Source organism: Aspergillus oryzae, chromosome 5 (genome assembly GCF_000184455.2).
Source record: "Aspergillus oryzae RIB40 DNA, chromosome 5".
NCBI classification, from domain to species: Eukaryota; Fungi; Ascomycota; class Eurotiomycetes; order Eurotiales; family Aspergillaceae; genus Aspergillus; species Aspergillus oryzae.
Window position 1 is genome coordinate 1 of NC_036439.1, and position 17,434 is coordinate 17,434.

At 49.4% G+C, this 17,434-nt stretch overlaps 6 protein-coding genes across 6 annotated transcripts, besides 1 other annotated feature; 2 read left to right on the top strand and 4 right to left on the bottom strand.

The window, feature by feature from the left end:
• Positions 1–24: a repeat region (V left telomeric region).
• On the top strand, positions 21–611 carry AO090701000907 (uncharacterized protein; the record flags this gene model as incomplete). Its single annotated transcript, XM_023237096.1, has 1 exon — positions 21–611. The coding sequence occupies one exon, from the start codon at positions 21–23 to the stop codon at positions 609–611; it is 591 nt and encodes a 196-aa protein (XP_023092337.1).
• A 392-nt stretch (positions 612–1,003) lies between these two features.
• Positions 1,004–3,765, bottom strand: AO090701000906 (Zn(II)2Cys6 transcription factor; the record flags this gene model as incomplete). The annotated part of the gene is made up of 4 exons (XM_023237097.1): positions 1,004–2,707; positions 2,788–3,386; positions 3,462–3,542; positions 3,621–3,765. The coding sequence occupies 4 exons, from the start codon at positions 3,763–3,765 to the stop codon at positions 1,004–1,006; spliced, it is 2,529 nt and encodes an 842-aa protein (XP_023092336.1).
• A 652-nt stretch (positions 3,766–4,417) lies between these two features.
• AO090701000905 (glycosyl hydrolase family 79 C-terminal domain-containing protein) lies at positions 4,418–6,182 on the top strand (the record flags this gene model as incomplete). The annotated part of the gene is made up of 5 exons (XM_023237098.1): positions 4,418–4,620; positions 4,669–4,907; positions 4,999–5,100; positions 5,162–5,400; positions 5,454–6,182. 5 exons carry the CDS (start codon positions 4,418–4,420, stop codon positions 6,180–6,182), a joined length of 1,512 nt encoding a protein of 503 aa, XP_023092335.1.
• Positions 6,183–6,748: 566 nt separating this feature from the next.
• Positions 6,749–7,600, bottom strand: AO090701000904 (uncharacterized protein; the record flags this gene model as incomplete). Its single annotated transcript, XM_023237099.1, has 1 exon — positions 6,749–7,600. One exon carries the CDS (start codon positions 7,598–7,600, stop codon positions 6,749–6,751), a length of 852 nt encoding a protein of 283 aa, XP_023092334.1.
• A 3,605-nt stretch (positions 7,601–11,205) lies between these two features.
• On the bottom strand, positions 11,206–12,577 carry AO090701000902 (uncharacterized protein; the record flags this gene model as incomplete). Its single annotated transcript, XM_023237100.1, has 3 exons — positions 11,206–11,244; positions 11,541–11,822; positions 11,882–12,577. The coding sequence occupies 3 exons, from the start codon at positions 12,575–12,577 to the stop codon at positions 11,206–11,208; spliced, it is 1,017 nt and encodes a 338-aa protein (XP_023092333.1).
• A 1,119-nt stretch (positions 12,578–13,696) lies between these two features.
• On the bottom strand, positions 13,697–16,560 carry AO090701000900 (SGNH/GDSL hydrolase family protein; the record flags this gene model as incomplete). The annotated part of the gene is made up of 4 exons (XM_023237101.1): positions 13,697–13,833; positions 15,661–16,034; positions 16,096–16,187; positions 16,243–16,560. 4 exons carry the CDS (start codon positions 16,558–16,560, stop codon positions 13,697–13,699), a joined length of 921 nt encoding a protein of 306 aa, XP_023092332.1.
• Between the last annotated feature and the right edge of the window lie 874 nt (positions 16,561–17,434).

Below are 17,434 nucleotides of genomic sequence, written 5' to 3' on the forward strand. Positions count from 1 at the left end.
TGACCCTAATGTTGACCCTAATGTTGTGCAACCTGGACCTACTCTTCTACGCCGCCGCCCATAGCTCTTCCAGACATCTCGCGGAGATCGCCACCGTCCATGCCCGGACCATGATACGCACCCATCTGCGTCCAGAGCCGCATCTCTCTCAATCCACGTTCGGAAGATATCAAGGCCAGCTATACTCAACCAACCACGTCACATGTATCGACCCGAAGACGGGAGACATCAAACGTCGTCTGACGGCGCAGGGGTACGGAGACGGTTCTACCTGGGCTCGTGGTCAGGCCTGGGCAATACTAGGGTATGCACAGACCTACATGTGGACTGGGGACAAGGAGTTCCTGGACGTGGCGTGCGGCACGGCAGAGTATTTTCTGCATCGGTTGGAGACGCACCCTGTTGTGTGGGGACTTGGAGGTGGAAAGATGCACTACACTTCCCCACCATGGGACTTTGATGCTCCGATGGAGGAGAATGAGGGCCAGGGAGTTGTGCGGGATTCCAGCGCGGCAGCGATCGCGGCGAATGGGTTGCTCGTGCTGACACAGGCGCTGATTGCGAAGAGACATCGCTTGCAACGAGATTTTTTGATGCGGCAGTGCAGTTGATGAGAGGTACGCTGGACTATTCACTGGCGAGGGAGACTGCGCGGTTTCGATTTGTTCCTGATGGAGACGGAGAGGAGTTGAAAGAAGACCTGGCCGTGGAGGACCTAGTGCAAGGAAAGCGGTTCGATGCGATCCTTAAGCATGGGACGGCGAACAACAACGAGAATGCGAGGAGGCGGTATGCGAATCACGGCCTGGTATATGGTGATTATTACTTGGTGAGGTTTGGAAACGAGCTGATGCGCATGGGCTTAGTATAGAACCGTTCAGTATTGCTAAGAACCAAGGAAGTAATTAGATATTAGACTTCCACATAGCCCATCGCAGCAGCCCAGGATACACCGATACATCTAACAGCTTATATGTACTATAATCGGCCCTTCCATGGGACTTCACCAAGATTGGTCTAGATTGGCACTGAACATTCCGTTATCGAAACTGATGATCCGGTCCATATCCATGAATTGATGGCCCAGCAATACTTGTGAAATAGCACCCAGGTCGCAGGGAGCTTGATCCCCCCCTGGGGAGTAGATTTCTTGCCCGTACATCGTCTGATGCTGGTTGTTAGGATTTTTGGGGAGCTGTATCGAGGTTACAGGGCAGGATAGTGCCATGGCCGGTGCCGCGTTGATGAGGTTCCCATTCGTCTGGTTCTCCACGGGCTTTCTGGCACCCTGGGAGTTGTGTTCTGACTGTGTCTGCAGGTTTAGATATGACTGTCGAGTCGCGTCATTTGGAGTTGACCCAGGTGCTTGATCCTCTATAATAGGGTCGATCTTCCTGTTACAGTGGTCAATATCTTGCGTGTAATCCAGGACATTTATTTTGTAGCCTAGGCCCTGCATGCACATATCCTGCATCTCCCTCAGCTTTGACGCATATTTTGCTGCCAGGTCCTCGGTTAAAGTTGTGGTCTCTGGCATGACTATAACGTTGCCGTTCCATCGGCGCGACATCTCATCTAGACTTCGGACTAAGGTCCAGAACCGGTCATCGACATCCGATCCGGAGTACAGAGCAGTGCTTTCTCCGCTATAATGGATTCTGTAGGCGAGCAGGAGTCGGGCTGCCACATATACGCAAAATGAAAACTGGGGATAGATGGGGAAGGTTGCCGGGCACACTTTAAGATATTGTTCGGTAATGGTGGCGATCTCAAACGCCGCTTGTTGACAGGTCTCTGCAGAGCAACTGCTGGGTAATCGGCTGCGGAAAGCCCAGTCGTGGGGTGGAAACGCGATAGGCTGATGTAAGAGAATCATGGAGGCATTGTGGGTGATGTGTGCCAATGTAAGATTTGGATCCATCACTACTGTTTGCCGTGTCGTATCGACATCCAGCCCCGTTCTTCCTCCACTGCTGCTGGGTGGGCCGTCCTGATTGATCGTGTCGTAGGCGCTGACGGTTGTGTTGGTCGGGTTCGCGGCTTTCCACTTCTTCGGGAGGAGCATCTTCCAGTGGACAAGGCGCAGGTCGAGTTCTTTGAACCGTGTGAGCCAGCTGGTGACGTTCTCTGGACGGTGCGTGTCGACCTTTTGCTGAAGGAAGTACGTCGTGACACGGCTCAGCGACTCGGTTGCCTCGATACGGTAGGCGAAAGCCCCAGCAGCCTCCATCAGGGGATCTTCCGGCGATGAAGCAGAACCATCGGCGTCGACTGGACTCTGGTCTGGGGTCTCATTAGGCATCGTACTTTGTGGAGACACGTAATGGGCCGGATGAAAGGCAATGGGATTCCCTATTCGCACTGCTGACTTGTCCCAGATGCCAAAAAAGGCCGTAACATTAGGTTTATCTCTTCTCCAATAGACTCCATCGCAAGGAAGACGGCGGTGCACATCGTCCGAGGTAAGACTGGTGTTCCATCCCATTGCCACCGAGCAGAACCGGTCCAGGTTGAATACGGTCCAGAACACACGACGTCGCTCTTCTGCCTCCACCCAGCTCTCCGGAGGGGACAGAGAGATAAACGGCCTTGAAATTGATGTACGGCCTCGGCAGTCCTCATCTTCGACCGTCAGTTTCAAATACTCAACCGTCCTAGTCAGCGATCCGACCAGGGACCATGCCTTTTCACCACACCCATTTCCAATCTGAAGGCTAAGTTAGTCGACACCATTCAGAATGCATAATATCTCGTCAGACGTATATGATTGGAATAGGAAAGCCTCACATCATCAAAGACGCAAATTACGAGGGCTTGGAGATTTTCCACACATAGGCAATCCATCGAAGTCGAAACAACCACACTCCTGGCCTGCTCCGTGGTGAGACCCGCCAGGGAGAGGTCGGATACGGCCTCGTGCCGCTGGATGAATCTCGCAGATACTAATATCATGGCTCGCACCAAGACGTCAAGCTTTGACCTGTGTTTTGGATCGGGGAGCCGTCTGCGCAAGCTGTTCTCGTGGATGAGAGGGATCCAAGGGTGTATACACTTGAAGTATGTCTGCAAAACATCTTCAATCGTGTCAGGGTTGAGCAAATCAAGTACTAAACGGCGATCGACGTCCGGCAGCGAAGACCGAGAAGGGCCGGCGTAGTCGTCCACCCGTTGTCGTTTAGCTGGGCGATCAGCGACCCCGGGTGAGGGCTTGTCGTTCAATATCTGAAGTTCCCGTGCCAGCGCAGAGAGAACAGAACATTCCTTGGACTCGTTTGCATTCCGCCTTGTTCGTTGATTGTACCCGTCTGGCGTATCGTCTCCCAGTCGGTCGAGAACAAAGTCTTCTAGGCGATCTAGTGGCGAATCCGTGAGCCTCGTCTGCAATTCTAACAAGTTGTAACAAAGCTACCCCAGTGGTGGTATTTTCTATGTTCACCAGCAGACAGTTTTTATTATCATACCTAGCCGTCGATGTATATTTTCAATAGCCCCGGATTTAATCCCCGGCTTCGACCGTTTGGGATCATACACGCAGTGGCTTCCTATGTCGAGACTGAATTAGTGACATTGTAAGAAGTGGTTCTGTCTTACGAGACAGAAGCAGTATGAATATGGCTGACCAGTTTTGCGGCAGTGTTGACATGCGGGTGTTTCCTTGGAACAGCGCAGTTTGCGGTTGCGACAGTTACTACAGGCAACCGAGAGCTCTGGGAGCTTTCTATTTCCTGGGGCATCGAGGACATTATTGGTGTCAGATCTCGCCATCCTGTTGGTCAGGTTTGGGGTAAAGATGGATCAAACCTAGGGTACATTCAGTGCGGAGGAGCTCCTTTATTCTTTCCCGTCGTGACTCCTCCGGAGCCCGTGCGAGATCTCCCGAGAACCGAAACCCAAAACCCCGCTCATAAATCCGGGGACAGGCTCGGCCAATCAACAGGTGGCCACCCCCCTCTATTCGCTCTGAATCAAGCCGAAAGTAATCTACGTATACTAATATTCTTTAATAAAATCTAATTTAAAATCTAATCTACTCTATTCTAGTTCAGCCTTTCTAGGTGTAGAGTAAAGCTTAATTTTATCATCTACCCCGGGAATTCTCTGATTTGGCTGGGGACACTCTAGTCTCAGTCCATCAATAATGCCGTACATGGGCATCCTGAGTCCTCATCCACACCAGTTGAACAGATCGCTGGTGAAGTTTAGTCAGAAGTAGTAGCTCGGTGCTACAGGACGAATTGTTCCTCAAATAGGAGCAAAGGTAACCAACAGTCTCCAACTCGACATCTTGCTCGGGTGCCCTATTTAAGTGCTGGGGTCCATCCTTATCCTGTCCTTCAACATACCGGAGAACGCTGCAGGCTTACTATTGCAACAGACGCTTATAGCAGGGCGGCAACCTCCAGCAACCGTGGATAAAATGACTTCTCTTACAAGTCTGATTACTATTGTGGCTTTTCTTCCATTTGCAGTGTCTGATATATCCTTCAAGCCGAATGTCACCCATACGATAGGGATCTCGCCGGCCGATGTTCCGAGACCAGGGAAGCGATTTGTGGATGCAACCTATCAATCGTTTTCCATTGAGTTTTCGTTTATGGCAGACTACGCGGGAAATGATTCGTATGTTCACCCTCGTTGCGATTGACCGCTTATGGATAATTTTCCTAGACACCCCAATTTATTCTCGAGGCAAATGCTTCAGAATTTGTATGACATATCGGGGGCATATCCGATCATCCGGGTGGGCGGCAGCACTCAAAATGCTGCCGTATACTACCCAAATCAAACCGAGGCGATTATCGCCCCGTTCAGCTCTGTCGCTGCTGACCAGCCATCCCACTCATTTCTTGGCCCTTCATGGCTGGAATCATTTCGACAATTCCCTAACGGCACCCAATACATCTATGGTACAGCTCTCAGAATAACGTAAGTTACAAAAGGCTAACCATTGCCACTTAGGCCTCAATTTCTTTAACCCGGTAAATGAGACATATCTAGAGGTTGGCAATGGCCTTGATCAGTGCGTACTGGAAGCAAATGCTGCCCACAAGGCAATGGGCGACTCGTTATATGCATTTGAGATTGGGAACGAGGTGGATGGTAAGAGTCCTAACTCTTAAAAAACATTTTTTATGGATCTGGCGCTAACTTGAGATATCAGGCTGGGGAAATGACACGCACAGGCCAGGTGATTGGACAGTCCAAAGCTACGTGGACCAATGGAACGAGTATGCGACGGCGATCAGTCGGAACCTGACTGGCAAGGATGCAGCGAAATTGTTTCAAGGATGTGCCTTTCAGGCACCTCGCCATCTCAACGACAGGACCGACTGGAATGTTCAAAATGCCGAGCTAGATGGTATGGGTTCGGACAAAACAAAGGCTGTTGCTGATCACGAGGTAATTATCACATCAATATAGCCATTGGAGGTCTGCTAACAGGCATTTCACAGTATATGGGTGCTAACTGCCACTACACGGGTGCTGGGCCAACGATTGAGACCACCCTGTTCGATCGCACTAATATGCTTTCCCGTGTTTGGTACCATGATTATTTGGGCAATGCGACGGCTAGCTCGGGGATCGACTATGTTATTGGTGAAACCAACTCCATTTCTTGTCAGGGCGCTTTCAATATCTCAGATGTGATGGCATCTGCTGTCTGGGATGTTGACTATGTCATGTATCTTTCCTCACTCAAGGTCTCGCGTGTTCATTTCCACATGGGAACACGCTATCGCTACTCACCCTGGCAGCCTATTTTCTACAACGACAGTGCTGCTCATGTCAAACCACTTTACTACGGAAATCTGTTCAATGCTGCAGTGTTTGCCGGTGGAAACAAGCAGACGGAAGTTCTCGTCAATGAAACAAACTTTGGTGCATATGCGGTCTACACATCAGGAAAACTTGATGCTATTGTGGCGGTCAATCTCAACATGTGGAACTCAACATTCGATCCAATTTCCCGACCTTATACAGCGCTAGCCCTTCCAGATGGTTGGAACGATGCCAAGGTTTCCAGGCTGACAAGTCCTGGAGTCGATATTGCCGATAATATTACCTTTGCCGGGCAATATATTGACGATCAGGCCCAAGTTGTAGGGCGAAAAACATACGACAAGGTGACAGGTGGCAAGGTTCTAGTTGGGGCTGGTGAGGCAGTACTTGTCCACAAGTGACCCGTTGTTTTGCGCTTCAACGGTACAATATCCTTGACATCACGTTGCCCATTTGAACGCCGACAATGGCAGACTGTATAGGAGTGTACTTTATAGCGATCGGAATTCACATCTTGGGAGATAAAATCAGGCCTTGCCGTCACTATCATCCCTCATGACTATTATGACCGATACATTGGGACTGTCAGTGTCTCTGTTTCTAAATTGTTGCTGTAACCTTTTTTCCCTTGACTTATCGTTACAAGGCTCGGAGCCATCAAGCTAATATCGAAAGGTGACGCAGTATTGTATACTCACTCCACCCCAGAATAACATGGCAAGCATTAGCTAGTGGAAATAGCCCATTCTATTGGCATCAGGTCGGGTCCTGTGGAGATGCCGCTCAACTCTTCCAGTTATCCGTGTCCAACCTATTGCCTTCTACATTAATCATCGATCAGAGATACTAGAAAGGTATACTCCGTTAAAAACTAGCTATGAACCAGCCCGAAATGTAATTATCCCACGCTTAGTCTCTGCTCTATAGAATCTTCCTTTGATTAATCATTAATCGATACCTATACATCCTATCTCCTTGTCGAATCCTTAGCCCCGGCTGAGTCCAGCTCCGATACGGGGACGGGGTATTGGCCCAACTCTGTGGGTGGTGCCGCAGGGACAGGAGCATAACCATGACCATGCTGGTAATTGTACCCCATTACGTTTGGTGGGCCGGCAGCAGCAAGACTCGCCTTCAGCCCCTCCAGCTCTCGCATCGAAGCAGACCTCTGTTTCCGCTCCCATGCACCCCAGATCAATGCCGAGCCGGCGATCAGACCTAGAGGAATACCCAGACCTAAGCCGATGGCGAGTCGTGCCGACTGATCGTTATGATCGCCCGGGGTATCTCCTGAAGCATCGCTGCTACTCTTCCCCGAGGACGATGAGCCTGGTGAAGAACTGCTGCTCGTACTGCTCTTAGTGTAGTTGGCTAGCGCTGCAACACCAGGCATCACTGTTCCGATGGGGACGGTAAAGGCACGGTCGACGGCACATTCGATCGAGGTGTTGTCGATGCTCACAACATTTCCACAACAATATTGGTCATCGATCGCATTGACCACCCGGTAGCCGGTACCCTGGTTCCAGCGCGCTACAGGTTCAAGTGGTTTTAGCATAGCCATTGCATTACGATTGTCGATAGAGGTTATCGAGTTGGAACGTACCACATGGCTCCGCACTACTACACGCACCACCCCAATTTTGGTCTGTGCAGCTACCTCTTGACATGACCGGATGATTCCCTTGGCTCTGGAGGTAGCAGAGGCCGTTCGAGAGACATATGTCGTTCTTGTTGCAGCAGGTGGTGATTTCGGCGCTCGTATTGCAGGGAACATCGGCCGTCGCGATGTTGCCGTTGACGAAGTAGCAGGTCGCATCGGAGTTCACCGCTACCGATGTTGTGACCAACGCTAGGAAGGGTAGAAAACGGAACATGGTGGTCATGATTTGTGTTTTGTTTTCCTTTTGGCTGGGTTTCTTCATCAAGAAAACCTCTTGCCGTGCACGAAGCCCAAGTCAGTGCATACCGGGTGGAAACTACACGGATGTCACATTGGGTAAGAGAAGAAGAAGAATGGGGGTGGGGAAGACAAGGGGATTATTCTCATTTTCATACAGCTCGCTAATTCATCTCACGCCTCATTACAGCATGCAGCTAACCAGCACTAAATCCTTCAGGATACGCATTGGGCAGTTCTGGTCCTGAAGCGGAACAAAACGAGGAAGAGCTCGTGTCTTGCAAAGAGGGCGTTCAAAACGGATCTTTGGTCTGATTTGCTGGTTGGGCATGGCTCATGAGTCGGTTTCTCCTGGACTTCCGCCAATGATCATTCTACTCATTTTACTGATTCGAGGCTGAACAGATTGCAATCGACCAAAATCTCACCCTTCCAGCCCTGAGCCTTGCACCGCCTTGAGAACTGACTAGTAAATTCCCTGAGTTGGGCCGTAGTGAGGAAAATCTTACCTTATTGTGTATTAGCACTGGAACGGCCTTCTTGGCGGTGGGCCTTCAACCCCAGCCCTGACGGTGACAAATCCCGATAGCAATCTTAGAAGTGAGAATCCATTCTGGCAGTCCGGAAGTTGGAGTCATTCTTGAGTTTAGCTGATATGCGTGTTGCTAAAGGAATTCCTTCTATTTAAGCCGATATCCAATGCACGTACCGGCTTTCTGGGCGGAGACAATGGTGCGTAAAAAGTCAATCATCACTGCCGGTGCAGATATATTTTCAAGCTTAGTTGGGTTCATGCGGAGTAGCATCAATGTCGACAGGGAGATATATAGATTGTATTCCTAAATTGCCGTATTTCGCACAATGTCCCAAGAGTACCCCATGTGCGGCTTAAACCATCGCGGATCACAAAGTTTATATATAAAGACATTCTACCAGAAGAGAGGAATCGTAGCTATGGTGAAATGAGAAACGTAAGGCTGAACACCTCCAAACCCCGCACCTTGAGCGAGACAGCCCATAAGCGATTAGACTACTTCCACAGCCGAAGAAGCCCTGGAATACGGAATCCTTCCTCTTTGTGAGGTATGGGACCAAATATATCATATGCCATTGACGAATTTATAATCTTTTGGCCGTCCATCGCTAGTGTTCCACCAAGAAATGCTCACCGATCCCACCGCACTTAGCCTCTGGATTAGCATGAAAGTAAAATATAGAGTAAAATAGCTAAAGATTGGGAATGGAGCTGGAATGAATATAACATAGAATGTGAAAACTTATATTTCGCAACGTCCAATGTGTACTAGATCTAGGAGGGGATTGAAATGCAGAGTGTGTGGACTTTTATCTCTTCAGTCTTGCGACTTCTCTCCCGGAGAATAAATCCGAGAGACGCGAATCCCGATTGCACGAGATCAGGACATCTCCATTCTAGACTGCTTCCCGAAATAGCGAGTGTATCTTACAAAAGACGCCTGCGGAGGAGGCTGAGCAAGTTTGCAGAAGAATGCGCCCCAATCTGGCCTAATAACGCCCACGTTGAATTCGTTAAGAATGAAGAGAAACACTCACGTCTTTCTGAGCCTAACTATATTAGTTGCGAGTCTAAGATGGTGATAGAATTTGTGGAATCAAGTTGGGGCCGCTGGACTTGTAGACTAGGTGGAGAATGCAGCCTCCATTGGTGCACCAATGGTATTTAATAATTGTGCATTTCTTCTGCACAGAAGGGGTCCATTTAAACCTTCTCTCGAATTGCAGCCTGTTTAGTGAAAAGACTTCCGCTATTTTATTAGTTCGGGGGATTCGGAGAGAGTGAGTGCCAGGTGGATGCCAGTATTATACTAGATAGGGTTAGCCGAGCTGGAACGCTAATTGATTAGAGGGAGCAATGGCAATTCAGTACATGGCAAGGGGTCTGAGCAAGGATCTAATGGCCTCAAAGGATGGAGGGTGACGAATAACTACATACTCCAGATCCCCGCTTAATTTTCCCTACCGTACCTCCAGACATTTTCGGGCACCAACGGTTGGGGCAACAAGAATAGTCTGGCGTACATCCGTTGACGGATCACATACTGTCGACGGGAGATGGTGCCACAGACACTGTAGCCCACCTAGAGGCTTGTTTATAGAGTTTTGCGGGAGCCAAGTTCCTTAATTGTAGTGCTTATATGGATGAAGCTTCGACAGGCCAATTTGTAAAGCGTTAGTCCCCTAGTGAAAATAGCTAGCCCAGCGCAGCTAGAGAAAATATAACCAGGGCCATTTGCACACTTGGCGCCGCAACCTCTCGCCCTCTCGGTGAGTCTCCAGACTGGAGGCATCTACCGCCCATATCAGACTACTGTGACCTCGATCCTGACCGTAACAGAGTTTGCCCATGACTTCATGAATTCTTGCAGCTATTCTCTGATCTATGAGTGCAAGTCGCCTGTTTGCACTTCCGAAATGATGGAATCATAATCTCCTTTACAAGTCCATTCATCATTTAACCAAATTCATTGGCTATAAGGCGATCTTTCCTGTTTTAGTTGTCTGTTTATCGGGTAGTGAGCAAGAGGAGCTCAAGGTGAGAGTTGAATGGTCAAAGTGGAAGTCCAGGGTTTGCCGCCCCAGAATCGCGTGGAAGACAGACTGAAAGGTTCCTCATACCAATTCCAATATCGGTTCAGGCGAAGACGATCATATATTGACCCATAAGTGCAATACTCGAAGGAGCGGATTGTGGTTCTGGCTGTTGGATCGTTACAATCCGTAGCGGAATCTTCATTATCCAGAATTCAAAAATAATTTATTTGTGACTAGAGTACATAATGACCCTTTGGCTATGAGTCAAATGCCTTCGCCGATGAGAGAGAGTGCCTCGTTTCTGGCAGTCCGTAAGTTGGCCGAGCCCCTGAGTTTACCTCACACATATTGTCCGAGAGACTCCTTCTATTTGAGGCAGTACTTAATACCCATATAGGCATTTTAGGCAGAGAAAACAGTGCGTAAACGGTCGATCGTTATTCTTAATAGAGATATATATTTAAACTTAGTTGCGTTTCAATAGAGTGTATCAATACTGTTATACAAATCAATAAATAGTCTTTTTGAAATTGACTTATCTCGTACACTCTCCCAAGAGTACCTCGACATGGCCACACGAGGCTGCGGTGAAGTGAGTAAAGCAAAGTTGAAGGCCAGCAGAATCTACTCTATAGTCAACATTGCACGAGGTAACGCGCATTGAATTATTACAAAATCCAAAAAGGAAAAAAGCGCGAGGGGCTACGAGTGAGTGGGATACTTTGTAAGGTGCTGTGATACGTCGGTAATACAACAGGACTTTTGACAAGAAGCTCTGCGAGAAACAATATAATCAAAGAATTGCACGGTAATTATTACAATATGGTAGCTCTTCAGAACAAATGCAAAACAGGTAAACAATGGGCTAGCATGATATCCTGCGTAGGAAGGGTTAAAATGCCTCAGTGGTATCCCAGAGAGATCTGCGAAACGCTACACATATTCGATGCAGATTACCCTTGGCCGATGGGAGTTATGTGTGAAAGCATAGCCTGTAAATTGAAAGCGATGCCTGCCATGTATAATCCGTGGTCTGAACGACCATTCGCCATCGTCATAATCAGCCCATAAGCGATTGGACTACTTCCGCAGCTGAAGAAGCCTTGGAATAAGGAGTTCCTTCCTCTTCGTGAGGTAATGGACGACCAGAGATGCCATTGGGGAAGTCATAATCTTTTGGCCACCCATCTCTCCTGCCGCAGACCTCTTTGACAGCCACATACATGCACTAAACAAGTCCGTTAGTAATCTGGTTGTTGGAAAAGGGCGAAGAAAGATCAGGCCATACCACATCCCACAAAAGCCCAGAGCCACAGTCTTCTTCAACGCCATACTCCGCAAGATCACACACCGGCAGGTTCCACCGCATCATTTGCCATGCAGGGATGTCAGTACCAGATGTTTGGGGAACCCAGCTGAAGTATGAGTCCGTGTTGACCTTGGACTGCCACTCATTTGTCGTTCGTTGAACAAGGTAGGAGGAGCGTGCAACATCGTATCCGTTGAAGCCGTAGTCATCTGGCAATTTGTCCATACCCTTGGGGACATGGTCATTGGACCCTAGACGATACTGTTTAGAGTCAGCATTTATACGTTTGTATCAGTGTCGCCTGATGGAGGAACTCCTACAAAGAAAAACGCCGTGCCATCTGGATTGCACCATTTCCTATCGGTGGTGTCTGTGTTCTCGCTCATGTCTCCGTTCTTGTCGCAGGGGTGGTACTTCCGCCCGTCAGAGCTTCGGATTGAGTTGTTGTCTATCTTGACAATAAAGTACAGGTCCTTTTCCCACAGCATGTTGATCAGTGGGGCGACAACATACTTAACAAGCCCATCCTTCTCCGGAACCATGGAATACTTCCTCGTCTCCTCATCCGTCGGCGCGACAACACTTTTATGGGAGGCAAAGTTCCCCGTGTTGAGGATGCGCGGGAGGGCATTAGGGCTGGTTACCCAATTGGGATCTGTGGGGGGCTTCTTGAAAAATAGACTGTTATAAAAGGTGTCCAAGCTCTTGGTCATAGCATCGTGCATCGCCGCTGACTTCCTTCCAAGATCTGCATATGTGTTAAACTTCAGGTCGGCTGGAGTTGGTCCACCCAGTGCGGCCACGGCGCCGGCTCCAATGGTCATCGCGCCTGCGGCGACACCTGCCATGGGTGTCAAGAAGAAAGCACCCATGATACTGGCAAATCCTGCGCCAATAGTCATTCCCGCGTCTTCTCCAAACTCGATGTTGTCATCCCCCTTGTGTGAGTACCGGAGAACTAGGCCTGCGTTTTCGAAACCTGCATTCGTCCAGATTTCGGCCATCATACTATACATAACCTTCAGGTATTGCGCCAGGTTATGTACCGCAGTCAGAGCCTGGACCCGGTACATTCGACCCTGCTTGCAAGGATCAACATCTTCGAGATGTTTCACCTCACAATCCGCACGGACACTGGGGTATGCAGATTAGCAACAGTAATGATCTGGGGCCAAGGAGCAACCAACTTTACACATTCCCACGAGTAAGGAGCAGGAACCTCTTCTCTGCTTCCGTTGTACTTCGCGAGAGCGTTGGCGAGCCCACCGGGCCACTCAAAGGGATTTTCAGGATCCAGATTGAGGTCCGGATTGAGGGAAAGCTTTTGGTACCAACCAGCACTAGTTAAACCCCTGGAGTCAGCTTGCCAGAAATTGAGAAAGGCAAAGGTTAAAAAAAAGCGAGGTTCTGGCCCCAGACATACGTAGTAGTTACCCAGTTACCCATGTCATTTTTGTTCCAGAGGGCTTTATCGAGTTCATCAAGGTGATTGCAGACGGATTCCATGCGATCTTTATCATTCAATGGCCAATGCTCACTAGAAAGTCTTATCAGCTCTGGGGTCAACTCGCGAGGTGTGCGAGCCATAACATACTAGTAGCCATCAGGAGCTTCGCCAATGGGGACTCCCGTGGCAGTCGGACTGACAGGAGGTGTGCCTGTAGGCGTGGGTTGACCAGGCGCGGTGTATGGTGGGAGGTCAGGGTCTATTGATGGGTCGACGTCATCTACAGCAGTGCTATCACTTCCTGGACAGGTATTGAACCAGGTATACGCCTGAACCCTTTAATATCCAAATTCACAGTGTGCAACGAATACCAGGGCGCAGGGGAACTCACGATGTTGTTTCTGGGGATAACATTGTGCATATCAGCACGGCCCAGTCCTCCGAGGTTTGGGAAGTATAAATTAGCCTGCACCAATCATCAGCCGATTTTACCACAATTCGTCAATGTTGTGCTTACTCCGCGATCTGACCCTTGATATCGAGGGCCATCAAGTAGTTCCCACTTATAGCTGGAGCCTGCGGTAGGGATTGCGCCTTTATTGATCCAGACCTTGGTGTTACCATTGAATTTATCAACCCAGAGAAAGTCGACGAGGCCATCACCTGGAGCTGAGTAAGTTGGGAGACTTTATGACCAGAGTGAGAATCCATCAAGAGGCATACCATCCACATCGGCCCAAACATGGTTGGCACGATCGTATCCGTGGGTGCGTTTGACTTGGCTCTTGTACTCAAACTTGTTCTCGCCTTTGTTCAACCATCCAACTGTTCGTCCGTTAGGTCTGGCCAGCCAGAGTTAGTATGGTAATTCTTATAGTAACTGTCGTGGATTACTCACTCCATGCAGAGGTAATCTGCGCGTCCGTCGCCACTAACTTGGTCAGCCTCATATTATCCAAAGTAGCGTGGGAAGCACCAACTCAAGATCAGCCATCCGCACACCAATGTCGCGATACCCAACCCCCCATCCTTCGGTACATTTGACATCCCCAGTGACGACTCCCCTGTAATCCAAAAAGCCACTGCTGGTGTCCTCGTTCCAGTGGTTGATCCAAACTTCAGCGGCACCCGTCTCACGATTCACGGCCCAAACATCGCACTGTAGATCATCAATCAGAGGCTATGTTTAGGAGAAATGGAGGTGATGTTTATCGGTACGCACCTTGCCGTCACCATTGAAGTCTGCTAGGTGAATGCCTTTGCGCTCCCTACCCAGGTCGAATATCTGTGGTCCCTCGGGCACCCAAGTTGGAGGCTTATGGATGTTGCCATAGAGCAAGGCCCGACCGGTTGGGGAGATCCAGATCTGAAGAGGACAGGCCATCAATGAATAAACTTGCGTATTGATAGTCATATTATCAAGAGAAGCAAAACCAAACTTACATAGTCATCGGCACCGGTGCCACGCCAGTCGCAGTAGAAGTCACCATCTCCTGTTTAATCATGTCAGCCACGTCAACCGTATATAATGTTTGTTTCACTTCGTTCCGCTGCACAATCAAAGGGACAATTGGGATAGAAGTCCTTACCCTTGAGCGTTGTTCCTCCTTTTCCAATGTTTTTCCACACGGCCGTATGGTGGTTATAACTTTTGCCATTCTCCAAAGACTCAACATATACGTAGTCAGCACCGCCGTGTGGATAGACTTGACCGAATTTGATCCTATCCCTAGCACCCTTGACACCCATTCCTGCATGAGTAACGCCAATCCGCCGCCAATCGGGGGCCAGACTGCCCTTTCCTGTACCACGCTGGTTGATATACGTGGTGACCTTGCCCTCGTCATCAAGCCACAGCCAGTCGGAACGGAAATCACCATTGATATCGACCAGACGAACGCCGGCAATGTCACCCATGCCTTTACCGGTGAACACGGTCCCAAGGTCCTGCCAATACCCATTAAACTCTTTTGTTGGGGCATCTTTCTGCCCCCCGTTTCTCCAACACTGGATGTCACCATTCCCCTTCACGAGACAGTAATCAATACGGCCATCGCCGTCAATGTCACCCAGTCGGACGTTGGCTTGAGCTAAGCCCCCGCCAGGCGCTTCTCTGACCAGGCCGATGTACTTGAATTGGGGAGGATTCCCGCCTTGATTGATTGATGCATACATTGCACCCTCCCTGCTAATGCAGATGAAGTCGTCGAGTCCATCGTTGTTTAGATCGCCCCAACGTACACCTGTTGCTTCTGTTAAAACCGCGACCCAAGAAAAGGATGTTTTGAAATTAGCACTCACCGCGCGCAAGACAGTTGTCTTTGACATCAATTGCCACACGTTTACCGAAGTTGCCATTGTTGTTATTCAGGTACATCCAAGTACCCACTCCATCCTCTGTCCAAACGAGCTCATCCAGGGCCCCTTCACGGTGGGCACCTCCCAGATTGACTAGCTGCGCGTAATTGATGCCCCCATAGGTGTCATCCTTGGAGTCGCTGGACCCAATCTGCATAATACGGCCCATACTCTGGGAGTTATGCTTGTAGTCGCCATCGTCCCAGCCGCTGCCGCGTTGCGTCTGGATCTTGCCACCGTCATTACCAGAACCGAACTTCTTCTCACAGGTGGTATAAGCCCAATCGCTCTCACCGATATCTTTGGGCTTCGACAGAAATTTCGCTGATTCCGCTTCCTGAATCGCGGCCCACCAAACTGAGGCCATTTTCTTATATCCAAAATCAGTTGGATGAGTCCCATCGACCAGCTCGCTGACCTTGATAAAATCACTCATCTCAGCTAGGACGATCTTATCGCCATTCTTTCGGCGAGCAGCTGCGATATTGCGGTATTGCTCATTGATCTTCAAGACATTTGCCTGAGCCTTGGGGTCTGCGTTGGATAACAACGTGGATAGAATGATGGTCGTTCCAGGAATACCTTCATACAGACGAGTGAGCAACACATTCATCCGCTCCCCCGCCCTATCGACGTCCACGCCTCTCACGGCATCGTTGGTGCCAGCACTGTCAAAGGGACAATCAGTAATCGCAAGGCACAGAATGAGATATCATCAGGCATTCTTACTTGATCAAAATCAGATTCGGGGCTTTTGGGATTGTCTTCTCGGCTTCTTTGGCGACCTCATCGATGATCCATCCACTCCATCCCTCGTTATCCTAGAGATTCGGGCTGTCAACTTCATCCAGAGAACCATCTCTATGATATGCTTACGTTGTCTCTCATTGTTCCACTTTTGAGAGACCCCACCATGTTCACCTCCCATCCAGCATGGCGAAGCTGTTCACGTATCCATATACGGTATCCATTCTTATCACTTGACTTCAGCCCGGTCGTGATGGAAGCCCCAAGGGGCATAATACGGAGCGCAAAGGGCTTGGCATCACGAGCTTCCAAGCCGGGGACACCGTCAACCAATGTCGATGTTTGTTGCTGCTCGGTAGGTGAAGGTAGGGCTAGAGTACAAGCGAGCAACGCGAGACCGATGATGCAAAGATGCACCATGTGATGCATGCCGCGATCGACCCTCATGATGAATGAGGCATGAAGCGATTGGAAGTAGAAAGCCAAGGGAGACTTCTTGTGCTCCGAAGACACTTTCTTTTATAACCCTGGAGTACATCCAGCGTTCACATGATTAGGGGATCAGGATGGAGTGCCAAGTGCCAAGTGCCACTGGCGTATTCCATCTAATCAAACCAGATGTAGAAGCACCACACTGGCCACATCAGGCCTTCATATTCCGCTAGTACCTAGCGGGTATTGCCGCAACGTGGGACCGTCGGTAATCAGGATCCAGGACTATATCGAGAAAGGTAATATCAAGACTTGGCGGTGCCTGGTGAGGCTGACCTCATGATCAAGTAGCCATCATCCTTGGGGTCAATGATTTGCCGGATGCAACCTCGGCAAAAACACCGTAGAAGCCCCATAGAAGCTTGGTGTAGTGCTAATTGAAAGGTTCTACAGTAAAGCCCACTGCTGTCGCCTTTCACCGCATCTTGTATGCTGATCAAACGAAAGTGGTTGAACCACGTTGTCTGCTGCCCATGTCACCTCGTTGCAACAAAGGTTGTGAACACTGAAGATCCGCCACAATGGTGCGCTACTAGTCAGGGGTTTTGGTGGGGACAGCGCGTATATGTCGACTTGGCCTATTGTTCATATTCGTTAAAGTGGACGGAAGGAGAAAATGTAGAAAATCGCCCCCAAAGATTGCAAGACATGGTGTGGGTCAGAACCAACGAACTAACGGACCCTCTTCCACTTGATGGTGCCGTGATTTGTGGGCCCTGAAATGAGGGTTGCAGCCAAGTCATTTAGTTGAATGGGGCCTTGGAAGAAACCTTTTGTACGAGAGAGCCTAGTTCCCTAAGTTTCTGTTTCCACCATGAAGATTTCAAAT